This window comes from Ursus maritimus, unplaced genomic scaffold, assembly GCF_017311325.1.
Source record: "Ursus maritimus isolate PB19 unplaced genomic scaffold, ASM1731132v1 scaffold_12, whole genome shotgun sequence".
Classification (NCBI taxonomy): domain Eukaryota; kingdom Metazoa; phylum Chordata; class Mammalia; order Carnivora; family Ursidae; genus Ursus; species Ursus maritimus.
The window spans coordinates 28,108,157-28,123,884 of NW_024423564.1; the positions used below are offsets into that span (position 1 = coordinate 28,108,157).

The window sequence follows — 15,728 nt, forward strand, 5'->3', positions numbered from 1 at the left end:
TTTCTCATTTACTGGTTTCTGTGATGACACGGTATAGATCAGTAGTATTCTTTAGTTTTAAAAAGATAATTTACATGGTAAATAATGCCCATATATCTATTCTAAATCCTACTGTTGAAAATCCAATATAAACTAATAATTTGATACTAAAATCTCATAAAATGTAGTTAGTTGTATTCATTCATACAGTTGTAGTAATAAATACATTTTACACTTTATGTTCCAGTTAGATGCTTTGTTACACTTCAGAATTCCTGGTGTCAAACAGGATATCACACCACTGTAAAAGTGTACAGAGAGGTTTTCAATTAGGCAGTTGGCTGCTTCTCTTAATTTCCCTTTCTTTCCCTACCTCAGGAGGAATCTTAGGGGGCAGAGTCCCATCACCACTTCTCTAGCAGCAGTTATAATATGAAAGCATCTGCAAACATTAACTTTAGAAATACTGTCAGCCCTTGTAGAAAAGCTGAAAAGTGTCGGTGGCTTTTCCTTTAGTCTAAGGGGCTAGTTAGAAAATGCTGTGGTTTTTTTTGTAGTAAATATTTTCCATCCAACTTAATTTGTATCACTAAGAAACTGCATCTGAGTTTTATATGTATGTACCAATTTTTTCTAAACATTATTAAAGGAATTACTCAACAAAACTGAAAATCATTTTTAATCATATACATTTTATTATTTTAAAATTTTAAAAAATCTTTAAATATATATTTGAACATTATAATTTAACTGGTCTAATTATTTTAACATTCTTCCAAAAGAACTTTTGTAATTGATATTCTAATTTGGGTTAAATGAATCACTACTCAGTTTTAACTTTTGAAGTGTTTTCCAAACAGGACTTTGCTCAATGATGTAAGCCTCAGTTGTAATCATTCTATAGCAAATGCTGTCTGTGTATGGTTTGGAGGCAGTCTGTAAGAAGTTATAAACATGCAACATTATTTCAGAAATTAGTAATTTTTACAGGGTCATATGAAAAAATAAACTTTCACTTACTCAACAAGTATCAAATCACCTTCTTTGTGCTAAATACTACATATGAGTTAACTATGAGTAATAGAAAAATGCTTGGTCTTTGTCTTTAAGGAATTTCAAACAAGCCAAAAGTAGACTACTTTAAGAACTGCTTTAATATCGAGATCTGTTCCAAGTACAAGAGTAAAAAACACCTAACTCTGCCTAGGGCACACTTCACAGAGGAGGACAAGCATGAAAAGACAGTGGACAACTTGTGAAGATCATCCTATAAAATAGTATGTCTGCACTTTGACAGTTCCTGACTACAACCTGATAAATAATTATATTTTAGAACTTGAAGGAAGACTTAAGAAACCTGTAGGGCCAACACAATGTATATATGCCAAATGCTCTTTGGGCCTACAGTTTAGTCATTCTTGTAATGACTACTGGAAGTAAATTAAGAAGACGATAGGCTGAGTTCAGGCTTCAGAGAGCTGCATGCTGAAAGAGCAACTTCTCTGAGGGGAACAGAAGCAGAGTATTTGTTAATCCTGCTCAAGAGGGTGTGCATTTGGAAGTTAAGAACCTTAAAATCTATGAGTGCTATGTATGCGTCATTTTCCTAGGTGACTCACCTTAGCTATAGTGCATATAAGATTAATAGCATTTACTGTGTTGTGTACTGGAAGTATCCGTAAATTACTACCCAGGAATCTGAAAAATAATTCATAAGTTAAATAGATCATATAACTTCTATAGACATCTGTTAAGCTGAAAGGAGACAGAAACCTCTTATTGTCTGTCATTTATTTATTCATGCCCTGCCCTATTCCACAGAGGATATGATATAGCTTTATACCCAGAATTTAACAGACTAAAAGGTGTTCACTTCTGTTTTGGTCTTGCAGAAAAATCTCAGAAATCAGCATGAACTCTGAAAGCTGTCACCCTCATTCTTGGACTAGCCATTAGGCCTGCATTTTATTGAATATGACAAGTTAACATTATAATGTTTATCTTTTGGCAAAACGTAACTCACCTGCTTAAAAGGATTAAGAACTAAAGTAAACACATGTGATTTAAGAAAAGTCTTTTCTTCCATACCTCTGCTGAATCCTGAACATCAGTTTCCATTCGTCAGGCCCATGAAGGGCAGCAGACAGAACCAAAAAACTCTTTCGGTGAATACTAATAAACTTCTCAATTTTGGCTAGAAATATTTCTTCAGCTGATATAAAGCATTCTTTAGCATCCATCAATAAAAATGCAAGTCCTAGGAAAGGTGAGCATAATATAAAACATCACTTTGTTGTAATAATCAAATTTTTTTGTAGAATCAACACAGATAGCTATAATACAGCTCTAAGTGTCCAGGACCCAAACCCATGAGGAACAGAATTTACTATAACAAAATTCTTATACTACAAAATGATTTAGGTAATTCTTTGAAATGCTCTATATAAAAGGATGACTTATTCTAGAGGAAAACACTTTTCTGGTCAGTAACAATTTTCAAACTAAGGCACTGTACAAAATGAAAGTATTGCCTAATTTTAGTTAAAAGTTGTTTTTTGTGTGTGTTATAATGACTTTTTTAAAAGCTGGAAATCAAGGAAAGATAATCTTAAGCCTTCAACTGTTTTTTGGAGAAACCTTTTGTAAAGAACATTAACTATTATTAAATTAAAACAGCATATGATCTAGGATTTTTTTTTTAAAGATTTTATTTATTTGTCAAAGAAAGTACAAGCAGGGGCAGCGGCAGGCAGAGGGAGAAGCAGGTTCCCCGCTGAGCAAGGAGCCCAATGCAGGACTCGATCCAAGGACCCTGGGATCATGACCTGAGCTGATCGCAGACACTTAACCGATTGAGCCACCCAGGCGTCCCATAATCTAGGATTTTTGAAACAGTGTCAGGCCTGTAAGAATAGTCCTGGAGGGAAATTTGATATAATTATAGCTCTTTAAAAGAGAAGACAATCTGAAGAAAGTGATTATATGATTTTATGCTAATGAACTTGGGCAATTTATATAAACCTTCCTGAACCTAAGTTCTCCTATCTATAAGAATGTAATAATAATTCTTTCATAGGTTTGTTGAGAGGATTAAATAAGATACTGTATATAAAGTAGCCACGGGACACTGGAGGTATTCAAAAGCATTTCACTTTTCCCTAGAGGGCTCTCTATTCAATCAGGAAGGATGAGTTTAAAGTTGGACCACTTTCAGCCCGGAATTTTTTTTCTAGGAGGTTTTGAAAGCCGCCTGTTTTCCAAAACCTCTGCTAGGGTTACCAGTCTATCTGCAACCCACCTGGTAATACCTTTTACCTCCGCCTCTTTTATCACTTTAGTCATTTCCCTACCACAAACCTACGCTTTGTACTGCTCCCTTCTCATACCCTAATCTAATTCCTTCCTGTATTTTGCCCATGATAGTTGTACAGTTTTATGATTTGAGCAACTTCTATTTGTCTCTATTTGGTTCTTTTCTTTTAGTGTTTCTATTATATTTACAGCAAACTCTTGTACAAAATCCTGAAAAAACATTCTCCTATATTGTTTTCATATATGACTTTTGACCAGTGTTGCGATGTTGGCCTCTTTGTTAATACTGGTAACCCTTTAAGTACTTACTGTTGGAGAGATGGCTTTGTTCTATTTACATCTTAGTTCCAAAGCATGTCGTTTTTACTGTCCTCTACCAGATACCCCAGATATCCTCTACAACGATAATTTTTGTCTGTTTGTTTCAAGATGGAGCAGGAGAGGGGGAGAGGGAGAGAGAGAATCTTAAGCAGGCTCCATGCCCAGCAGAGAGCCCAATGCAGTGCTTAATCTCACAACCCTGAGATCACAACCTGAGCCGAAATCAAGAGTCGGATGCTTAACTGACTGAGGCACCCAGGTGCCCCCAATTATAATCTAAACAGGAATGCATGTTGTAGTTGGCCACGTGCACTACTTTTGCAGCAGTACTAAAGTTTTATACTTTTACTTCTCCCAAAAGATAATACCTTAAGCTTATTACCTGGTTACCGAACTACCACTATTAGAATTTATACTCACATATTTTATAAGAAACTTAAGACAGCAAATATACCGTACCAGAAAGAGAAAATATAATTGATCCGTTTTCCACTGAATCTGAATACCGAATCTTGTGACTTCGATTTTCTAGGGCAGTTGCAATTTCACAACTCTAAAACAAATTTTTTTCAGAAACACAAACTTAAGACATGCTTAGAATGAATGATTTTTTTAAAGCTAATGAAAAAATTAAGTTTAATAGCTTCTTTTATAACCACTTAAATATCTGATCATCAAAGGAGACAGTACATGTGCTCTCTGGTGAAAAAAAAAACACTTTAAAAAAAGCAAAAATATTTAGTTCTACTGCAACACAACTGTGTTTGGACATGAACTGTGCACTAGTTATTTAGCGACAGAAACTAAGGACACTATTAAAGAACTATAAGAAATGGAGCAAATGCAAACTTCGTTAAAAAACAAGTTGGAGACAGATTCTCACATGCATTAATGTAAATTGGAAGGTGGGTGATGGCGAGTTTCTCAGATGGTTCACAATACCATGAAGTGCCAGACACATAGAATACCACAAGGAGACAACCAATTCTCCAATTCATTTCTGTACATGACAGTTACTTTTATACTTTAAAAATTTTTTAAAGATTTTATTTATTTGTTAGAGAGCAAGCACAAGCAGGGGGAGCGGCAGGCCGAGGGAGAAGCAGGCTCTCCACTGAGCAAGAAGCCTGATGTAGGACTCGATCCAAGGACCCTGGGATCATGACCTGAGCTGAAGGCAGATGCTTAACCAACTGAGCCACCCAGGTGTCCCTACCTTTATACTTGTAAAAAATATTTATGTATTTATTTTAGAGAGCGAGCACATGAGGTGGGCAGGGAGGTAGGGAGAGGGAGAGAATCTCGGGCAGACTACCTGCTGAGCGCAGAATCTGATATGGGGCTCGATCTCACACCCCTGAGATCATGACCTGAGCCGAAACCAAGAGTCAGACGCCTAACTCACTGAGCCACCCAGGCACCCCTTTTATTATACTTTTAAAATGTTTTAAGCCTTAGACGAGTCAGAAAACATGTATAAACATAGCAACAGGGCTTCTACTTTAAATACCATTTTATTCATCTCATTTCCTATTCTATCCAAGTAATTACTTAGATCATTTCATTCAAGCCACTAAGATATAAGTGGTTCATAGTGTTTCCTGATTGGTTACAACTCAAGCTGGTTGTTCTCTAAGTAGACAAAAACCTCCTTAGGTACATTAATTTTATATTTTGCTTTAGAACATGTATATTTTAAGTATACAGGCTGGAATTATGTATAAAATACATAATCTTCCTTTCTGTCCTAAAGAGAGTATTTTGTGCCAAACAGAGCCTGACCTAGAGTACAACTATGGCTCTTCCCGTGAGTTTTCTTCTGTGGTTTTAAAATTACACATTGATTCCAGCAATGGCAGACTAAGTAATTTAGGCCAAACCTCCTGCTGAGGCAACTAGAAAAGCTGGACAATTTTAAAAATCTATTTGAATGCATCAGAGAGCTAGCAGGATAGTGAAAAATTATAAGGCCAAAATCTATACAGAAATTCAGAGATATGAGACCAGCATTTAGGCCATCTTTTTCCTAAGGGCATCTGCCAATTCAGAAAGAGATGAGAGGCTGAACATGGCTTCTGACAAAAGTAGAACAGCTCTCACAGGGACTACAGCCTAGCTTCAAAGCATTTCAATCCCTGAAATTGTTTTTAGGTGATACTGTATTACCTGCACCTTGCAGAAGCACTCCCTAGAGTAACCTTTCTCAATCAGGTTTACTCATATGAACTACAAAGAAAATTATTTGAGTGACCATTTTTTCAATTCTCACATAACTAGTACCATTCTAATCGTAGTTCATTTATTACATACAATAGATGCTCTAGGGCTTGGAATGCCAGATTAAGCAAATAAAGAACACCCAGTTGAATCTGAGTTTCAGATAAACAACATAATTTTTTAGTATAAGTATTTCTCATGCAATATTTGGGATGTACTTCTACTAAATTCATTGTTTACCTAAAACCCAAATGTTGTAACTCAATGTCCTGTATTTTTTTTTTTAAGATTTTATTTATTTGAGAGAGAGAGAGAGACAGCCAGTGAGAGAGGGAACACAAGCAGAGGGAGTGGGAGAGGAAGAAGCAGGCTTCCCAAGGAGGAGCCTGACACGGGGCTCGATCCCAGAACTCCGGGATCACACCCTGAGCTGAAGGCAGACACTTAACAACTGAGCCACCCAGGTGCCTCTGAATGTCCTGTATGTTATGTGGCAACCTGTAGGGCTTTGGGGATTTAATTCTCTTGTGAAATTAAGACTTCTTAGAGGAACAGAACACTATTCCAGTCCTCAAATTATTTCTACAATTTTTCAAATACAAATTCCAAAAATAATCAGACATACCAAGAGACAAAATTACTTGAAAGAGAACTATGAGAAACAATAGGCAACAGAAACAGACTCACAGGGGATGTTACATATATGAGGTTACATCAGATACATGCCTTAAAATAGTGATGTTTATGATGTTCAAGGAGATGAAAGACAAGACTGAGAATTTTGGCAAAAAAAACTATAAAAGAATATAACAGCTGTGAAAGAGTCAGGAAAGCTTCACAAAATATGAGTAAACTTTTAAAGTGGAAAGGAGTTTATTAAGCAGACAAGTGAAGGAAGAAGGCAAATGTGAGAAGAGCATTGAGAGAAAGAGTAAAGGAAAAGACATTCAGACCCCAAAGTATGATTCTTACATGATAAGTGTGGAAAGTGTACACAAGTCAGTTAATTTGGAGATGGTATTAGGAATAACTGCTGGCATACCCTAAAGACCCGGCATGCCATGTTAATGAATTTCAATCATATTCTATCAGTAGCTACACCTGTGTTGAGTATATAGTAATGTAAAGGCTTGTCAAATCACTATGCTGTACAACTGGAAACTAATGTAATATTGTATGCCAACTATACTTCAATTAAAAATAATAAATTTTAAAAAATCATACTCTGGGGTGCCAACTAAAAGAATTATAATAAAAATAATAAAAGAAAATAATAAAGATAAAATAGAAAGTACTGAATTAAGGAAAAAAACAGCCAAATTCAAGAGTTAATTTTTCAAAATAACCAGGAGCTAAGACTAGATTTACCAAAGCATGTCTCATGGAATATTAGTCCCATGAAATATTAAAAGATGTTCCTTGTATTCAAATAATACTGGGAACACTGAACACTATTTTGTCTCCTTTTGAGGATTTACCATGCATTTAAGCATATGGAAGGTTCCTAATAGTGCAGTAAAAAAAACTTGTATAAATTTGTTTATACACGCATTCCAAATATAATCCAATACTTCCTTCTACAAATTTGATTTTAATTTTATTAATATTAATATTCTGTGAAAGTAGTATTCTACCAAATCTACTCATAAAAAAGGAAATATAAATAAAAACAGAAATGAGGAAGGGTACTCAATAACTGACACAGAGTTTATTAGAAAATTTAAAAGAAGGGCGCCTGGGTGGTTCAGCCATTAAGCATCTGCCTTTGGCCCAGCGTGTGATCCCAGGGTCTTGGGATCAAGCCCCACATCGGGCTCCCTACTTGGCAGGATGCCTGCTTCTCCCTCTCACAGTCCGCTTGCTTGTGCTCCCTCTCTCACTGTCTCTCTCTGTCAAATAAATATATAAACCTTTAAAAAAAAAAAGAATTTAAAAGAATGTCAATATGAAAATTTTAATCACAGAAATGGCAATTTCATAAATTTCAACTTAGTTCAACCACCTCAATGACTTAGGTAAATTTTTTAAAAATATATAATTTATGGAAATAGACTCATAACATAGTATAAAACTTAATAGAACAAAAAGCATAGAAATCACTTTTTCTACAGTTCATAAAAAATTACCAGCACAGAAAATTTAATAGAAAGCTCCTTTTACCTTAACGAACAAATAATTTCCATGCTATATAACTTCACAGATATAAACAAAAGAAATGAAAAAAAAGTATGGAAAAGGAAACCCCCTATTGCCTACAAAACAACACAGAAAGAGAAAACCACAGCCTAATCATTAGTAAATAAGGATTAAAAAATAAAATATTAGAAAACCAAATTTTAAGAATATGAAAGAAAAACCCATAACTATCAACTAGTTTAATCAAGAAATGCAAAGATTAGTCACTTAAGTTCTTCTCAACAGACAACAAAAAATAATGCATTTGAAAAACTGAGTACCCATTTTTCTTTAAAGATTTTATTTATTTCAGAGAGAGAGAGAGACCACATGAAGGGGGAGGGTCAGAGGGAGAAGCAGACTCCCTGCTTAGCGGGGAGCCTGATGGGGGACTCAATCCTGGGACTCCAGGATCATGACCTGAACCGACGAAGGCAGACGCTTAACTGACTGAGCCACCCAGGAGCCCCCGGACACCTATTTCTGATTAAGAGAAAACCTTTATAAATTAACCTTAGATGAATATTAACATGACAAATATTTTATAGCAACAGGTACACCATATGTAATAAAACACTGAAAGTATTCCCATTAAAATCAGAAACACTGTTTTAGATGCTCTGGTCACAGCAAAAGGCCATGAGATAAAAATAAGAGATACAGCTGTCAGAAATTCTAATCACAAATTATGACTGCTTCCCTTGAAAATCCAATAGAATCAACTGATAATGTATTACGAAAATTCAGTGAAGTGATTAAAAATAAATTACCGCAAACTCAAAAGTTTCTACTCATAGACTGAAAACATGGGGAAACAAAATTTTATAACAAAAACATCAACTATCTATGGTACTTAAAATGAAACAGGAACGATATGAAGAAAATCTTTTTAAATCATACCTGAGAAAATAAAGACTTGAAAAAAAAAAACAGTGATATATCTTGAATCGATTTAACTGTAACTAACATGAAAATAAATGTGGGAATTATGGCTATAGAAAAAGTATATGTGTTGTACACATTTCATATAATTAATAAGTTATAAATATCTAATATAATTGGTATTTGATCATTGATATAATTAATAAAAGTCCTGAGGAGATGAGAGAATTAGTAATGTTCTATTTGTTGACCTGATTTGGCTACATGGTATTCTCTTTATAATAACTCTATTAAATGGTTCATATATACTTTTATTTACTTTTTTCTATGTACATTTCATAAGTTGAAAAAAGTCAAAACAAAACAAAACAAAAAAAAACCCTCAGTGGATGAGTTTAATAGGAGTAGCAAGAAATACTGACATGGAAGACAGAACTGATGAAATTACCCAGATTGCAATCTAAAGACAGAAAAAGTGAAAGAGAGGTCAAAATGCATAGAGAACATTGTGAAAAGATCTAACATACATCTCATGGGAGTTCAGACAGGAAGGAGCAAGGGAGTAAAACAGAGGTATTATTAAAGGAGATGATGGATAAGAACTTGATAATAACAACAATTTAAAGATTCATGAAACCTCAAAAGAAAAAAAAATCTATACCTTAAAACTATAGAATGCCAAAATCTGAAAGGTGGTCAAAAAGGAAAGTCAGGTAATCTTCAAAGAAGTGACAAACTGACTGCTATCTTACCAACAGCAACAATGGAAGTCAAAATCTAGTGAAATGAGTTCCTCGATATGCTGAAAGAAAATATCTGTAAATCTAGCGAAAATATCTTTCACTTTGGAGCAACTGGAATTCTCACACATTGCTGATGGGAGTGTAAAACCATAATCCCCACATTTATTTTTATTTTAGTTACACAGTTAAATAGATTCAGTGTTCATCTGTAGTGAACCTGAGAAAAGTTTTGCAATTTCTTATAAAGATAACCATATGACCCATATGACCCAGCAATTCCATTACTAGGTATTTTCAAGAGAAATGAAACCATGTCTACATACAGACATATACTGAGGTTAACAGCAGTTTTAATTTATAATAGCCAAAAACTGGAAACAACCCAAATGTCCATCTACTGGTGAATAGATAAATAAATAGGAGTATACGCATACACTAAACTACTCAGCAATAAAAGGGTACAAATTATTGTTATATTTAACAACAGGAAAGCAAGACACAAAAGTACCGTTTTATTCCACTTATATGATGATCTAGAACAGGCAAAACTAATTATAGTGATAAGTATCAGATCAGTGGTTGCTTGAGGCAGGGGGCTAGAAAAGAAATGACTACAAAAGGGCGTGAAGGAACTTTCTGGAGTGATGCATATGTCCTATATTTTTATTGGGGTGGTGGTTACACAGGTATACACATTTGTCAAAACTCATCAAATTGTACATTTAAAATGTGTGCATTTTATTGTATGTAAGTTATACTTCAATTAAATTGACCTTCAAAACATCTTTCAAGATCCGGGGGAGAACAAATATTTTGATATTAACAAAAACTGAGAGTAAAAGTTTTTACCTCTAGAAGATCCTCATTGAGGTAATTTCTAAATTATATTCTTCAGACAAAAAGAAAGTGATTTAAGATGGGAGGTCTGAACCAAAAGAAAAAAGGACAGCAAAAACAGTAGCAAAGACATGAGTATATCTAAACAAATGCTAACTTCAGAAAAGTTAAAAAATGGAATTAAACTAAATATGGTAACAGGATATAACACAGAAAGGGATGACTGGAATTAAAGTCTTCTAAGATTCTTCTGTCACTTAAGAGGAGAATAAAGGTAATTATTCACTGTGGATTTTGTGGAGATAAGTATACATGTTAAAATTTCTAGGGAAATTATTAAAATAGAAATAGAGCATATAATTTCCAAAGCTAATAAAAGAGGGGGAGAGGGAAGGGAGGGAGGGAAGAAAGGAGAGGGACACAGAAGGAGGGAAGAGGAAGGGAGAGGGGTAGAGAGAGAGAGAAACCAATCAATTCAAAAAGTGACAAGAAGTGAGATTAAAAAAAAACACAGAAATAGGACAAGGCAAGATGGTTAAACATAATAAATGAATTATGAAGAGTTGTTCTTGGCAAATTAGCTTGGGTTGCTGGCTCCCTCTCTCAAAATCAGTCTGAAAAAGCTATAGAATTAAGAGAAAAACATGAATTCCAGAAACCTAACAAAAAGAAGCATGAAAAAAATCATGAGACTTAACACAAACTGGTTTGTGTTATGGAGCTAGATGGCGAAAGCCAATAGCACAAAGTGCAGCTTGAGGTAGCAGTGGGAGGGTAGAATGGATTAAAAAATCTTATTTTTAGTCTTCTTGCCTCTCTCATCTGTACTGTGGAACAGTCATTTCTTGCCCCTTCCCTCCAGACATCAGCTAGTGTCCATAGATAAATACCATGGTAATGAAGAATCCTGTTGGCTAAGGAGCTAAAAGGTTGTGGACTGACCAGCTGCCTTTAGGCATTCAACTCCCATCTCTTCCCCATCCAAACTGTATGGAGACAGCCTCCCTCTAATACCACCAAGGTACACAGATCAGTTTCTGTGGTTTATTTCTTCAAAAACGTTAAATAATATATATGTGTGTGTTAAAATTGCTCAAATCCTTTAACATCTCTATTAGAACAGGCTTATAGAGAAAAAAAACTTTAAAAAAATTTCCAACCTTCAAATATTTAGAGAAGTAGGATGCTGAAAATGGATGCAGTAAAGTTTAGAATTTATCTTTAAAATACATTTCGTTTATATTCTTGTGGATCCACATAACTTTGGATAATCAAGCTAAGGATCTTTTAAAATATTGTTCTATCGCTTTTAATTTTGAAGTTAAAGATCAATGGCCCAAATGCCTCTTTACCTTAAGAGATGAGCTAATAATAATAGTGGTTGTCCATTTTATTTTTTCTTTTCTGCCATTTTCAGCCATCTGTCTATCTCTGGATCAATCCAGCTTCTAATGGTGCCACAATCTGAAAAAAAGAAAGAGCAAACAGAACAATGTAGAAATGTTTGATGAACGAAAATTAAATATAGAAATGAAACCAGGTTAATGGAGACATTCTGAAGAATATTTAAAAGTTAAAATTTGACATATGTCTTCTTATACATCAAGCTTATTCAATACCATGCTTCCTATTGCAATACCAAGCTTCCTACTGTTAAAAAGGAGACAGAATACTCAAAATGGAGTCACTTGTGCTAAACCCTATATCAGTAAACCAAAACTTAATATCTAACCTAACTACAGTTTCAACCCCCTCGAACGTACGTAGCCTTCACAACCAGTCAACACCAAATTACCTGGTCAGCACTAGTGAAATAAATAATCCACCCATTAAACCCCTTGCTTTCCCCTCAGGAAGACGACCTTTCCTGAAACAATGTATTCTTTGCAAATAATTTTTTTCCACCTATCTTTAAAAACCTACCTTTTTCTACAGCTTGGTGCAGTTCCTTTCCCTTGCTAATTAGAATGTTGCCCAATTCATGATTCACTGAATGAAGCTAATTTGATTTTTAAATTTACTCAATTGAATTTTTGTTATTTAACTCCATTAACAATTACCAAAATCAATGGTTCCCATTTCAGGGTAGTAACTTCATAAAAGAAGACTTGTGTCAGAATTGTGAAAGGTCTGAGGTTTTATTGCATCTGCAAGCTTAAAAAAAGTTAGCCTGCCACAGTTTCATGGATATAACAAAAGACATAAGACTCTTAGATCAGAGGACAAAGAAGGGTTTTTTACTTGTTTTTTTACTCACAGCAAGAGAAGTAACCTCATTCTCTCTCTTTTTTAAAGATTTATTGTTTTAGAGAGAGAGAGAGAGAACATGGGGGAGAGGGAGAGTGCAAATCTCAAGTGGACTCCCCACTGAGCACAGAGCCCAACATGGGGCTCAATCTCACAACCCTGAGATCATGACCCAAGTTAATATCAAGAGTCAAATGCTGGGGCGACTGGGTGGCACAGCGGTTAAGCGGCTGCCTTTGGCTCAGGGCGTGATCCTGGCGTTGTGGGATTGAGCCCCACATCAGGCTCCTCTGCTATGAGCCTGCTTCTTCCTCTCCCACTCCCCCTGCTTGTGTTCCCTCTCTCGCTGGCTGTCTCTATCTCTGTTGAATAAATAAAATCTTAAAAAAAAAAAAAAAAAGAGTCAAATGCTTAAATGACTGAGCCACCCAGGTACCCCGGTATCCTCATTCTCTTGCAGCAACTCCCCAAGTCCAATTCCCACACAGTTATGGGGAAAAGGCCAGGTAATATCAGCAGAAACAGTGAGTTGCATTATAGGAGAGGAACCCTGAGCTTAGAAATCCCTAATTTTTATAATGGGCTGCAACCAAAACTGCCCTGTGCTCTAGAGGAAAATACTATCTCTAACCCACAAAACTACTCACTACACAAACATTCTTGAAAAGATAGTTGAAGGGTGGGGCCAGTATATGTATATTTCTGCTGATGCTGTTAATGCCTGTCTGGGGACCATACTTTAAAAGCTGTTGAACTAAAGGAAGGAAGAGTATGCCAGGCAAGAACAACAGAAAGTACTATACACACTGGCAACCAGATAATAAAAGAAAATGATATAATAAGAGAATTTCAAAAAGATCAGTGTGCTAAAGTTTAAAGTACAGTTATCTGAGGTAGGTGGGAGGAAAGGTAAAAATTAATTACAGTAAATCCAGTAGCATTAAAGTGAGTTTCACTGGGGTCTAAATTTGGCACTTTTCTGATTATTATTGACACTGATACTCTTAAGCCATGTTTCCATTTCTGTAAAATGGGTATGTCTTTTGCCCATTTTTCTATTAGATTTTCCTTTTCTTTTTCTCATGCATTTTGTAGGATTTCCTTATATATTCTAGATATTAATTTTTGTCAGCTATTTGTATTTTCTCCCAGTTTAGACTTCCCTTTCCCCTTCTTTATATTATTTGATACACAAGTTAAAATTTTCAATATTGTCAAATTTATCAACGTTTTCACTTATTCTCAGTGCTTTTTATTTCTTAAGAAATCCCCTCTACCCAAAAGTCACAGATACTCTCTTTCTAAAGAGAGTCTTCTAAATCTTTGGTCTGATCTTTCACATTTAAGTCTTTAATTAATCTAGAATTTTGTATAGAGTCTGAAGTAGAGATCCAATTTCATTTTCTAAAAATATGGCTACCCAGTTGTTCCAACACTATTTAGTAGTCTTTTCTCCCCTGGTTATTTGCAATGCCACCTTAGTGACCCATTGTTTTCATATTTTCATAGGTCTGTTTCTGGGTTCTCTATTCTACTCCATTGTTCAGTTTGATTATTCCCAACTCAATGTCATACTGTTTTTAATTTTTACAGTTTTATTGATTTTTTATTTTTTTAAAAGATTTTATTTATTTGACAGAGAGACAGCAAGAGAGGGAACACAAGCAGGGGGAGTGGGAGAGGGGGAAGCAGGCTTCGTGCTGAGCAGGGAGCCCGAAGCGGGGCTCGATCCCAGGACCCTGGGATCTATGACCTGAGCTGAAGGCAGACGCTTAACAACTGAGCCACCCAGGTGCCCCTAATTTTTATAGTTTTAGAAAAAGTCTTGATTTCTATATGGGAAGTCCCGATATCTCACTCTTCTTTTTCAGTAGTGCTATATGTGTTCTTGGGTCTTTTTCTTCCCTAAAAACTTTATTTTATTTGCTTTTTTAAAGATTTTATTTATTCATTTAGAGAAAGAGAGAGAGATCACGAGTTGGGGGAGGGACAGAGGAGAGAAAGCATCTCAAGCAGACTCTACACTGGGTGCAGAGCCCAATACGGGGCTCCATCTCATGACCCTGAGATCGTGACCTGAGCCAAAACACTTAACCGACATAGCCCCAAGTGTCCCTCTGCCCCCAATTTTAAAATCATCATGTCAGTTGCTTTAAAAAATTGTTAGAGAATCTTTAAAATTAGAAGTGCATTTATCTATAAACAATTTGGAAAAAACTAAATTCTTTATGAAACTGAGTCTTTCCATTTATAAATATATCTCTCCATATATTTAGGATTTAAACTCCAGTGTTTTCATTTAATATCTGTCATAAGCTATTTCCTTACATATTTTTAAGAAATATGTAAAGGCTATAGAATTTTCTGTTGTATGGATATGCCACCCTTTATTTGACCCTTATGTAGGGAAGGAAAATAATTTTCCTTTTACCCTATGAGTTCTTGGCTGAGATCCCCTATAATAAAAGACAGATTAACAAGAGAAAAACAACCATCTTATCAACATGTATACCTCACATATACATGGAAGATAACCAGAAAAAAATTAGTTAATTCCTTCAGAGAGCCTAAGCCACCGCGTTAAATACCATCCTCAGGTAAAGATAAAAGAAAGATGCTGTGGGAGAGGCCAGTGTTGGGAAGGTGGGGGGGGGGGACACAGTAAACAGAGTAAGGTTTGTTATGCAGATTTAAGTCTGTGCCATCTTTAAGTTCCTTGTGATTTAGAGTCATCCTCTTCCTGATAGAGGAAGATACTTAAAAATGGAGGCTTTCTTCATAAGAGCAAATGTACCTTACAAAAGAGAAACTTCTACTTTGTTTTCAGAGCTTCTCCTATGTCTGTATTTCTTAAAATAATCAGCTCGAAATAGTCCTTATGTCAAATAGGCATATTCTGCTACCCTTCAATTATCCCTGGTAATTTACATTGGACATCTGATCTGGTCCCAAACTTTTCCAATTATAAATAATTTACAACATGGAATTATCTTACAAAACCACAAATTCCTCCCC

The 15,728-nt window shown here is 35.3% G+C and overlaps 1 protein-coding gene across 1 annotated transcript; it reads right to left on the reverse strand.

Annotated features, from left to right (window-relative positions):
- Positions 1-47: 47 nt before the first annotated feature.
- CUNH1orf146 (chromosome unknown C1orf146 homolog) lies at positions 48-11,887 on the reverse strand. Its single transcript, XM_008697714.2, has 5 exons — positions 11,819-11,887; positions 4,072-4,165; positions 2,068-2,236; positions 1,599-1,677; positions 48-915 (listed from the first exon to the last, which is right to left on the reverse strand). Exons 1-5 carry the CDS (start codon positions 11,885-11,887, stop codon positions 781-783), a joined length of 546 nt encoding a protein of 181 aa, XP_008695936.1. The 3' UTR covers positions 48-780.
- Between the last annotated feature and the right edge of the window lie 3,841 nt (positions 11,888-15,728).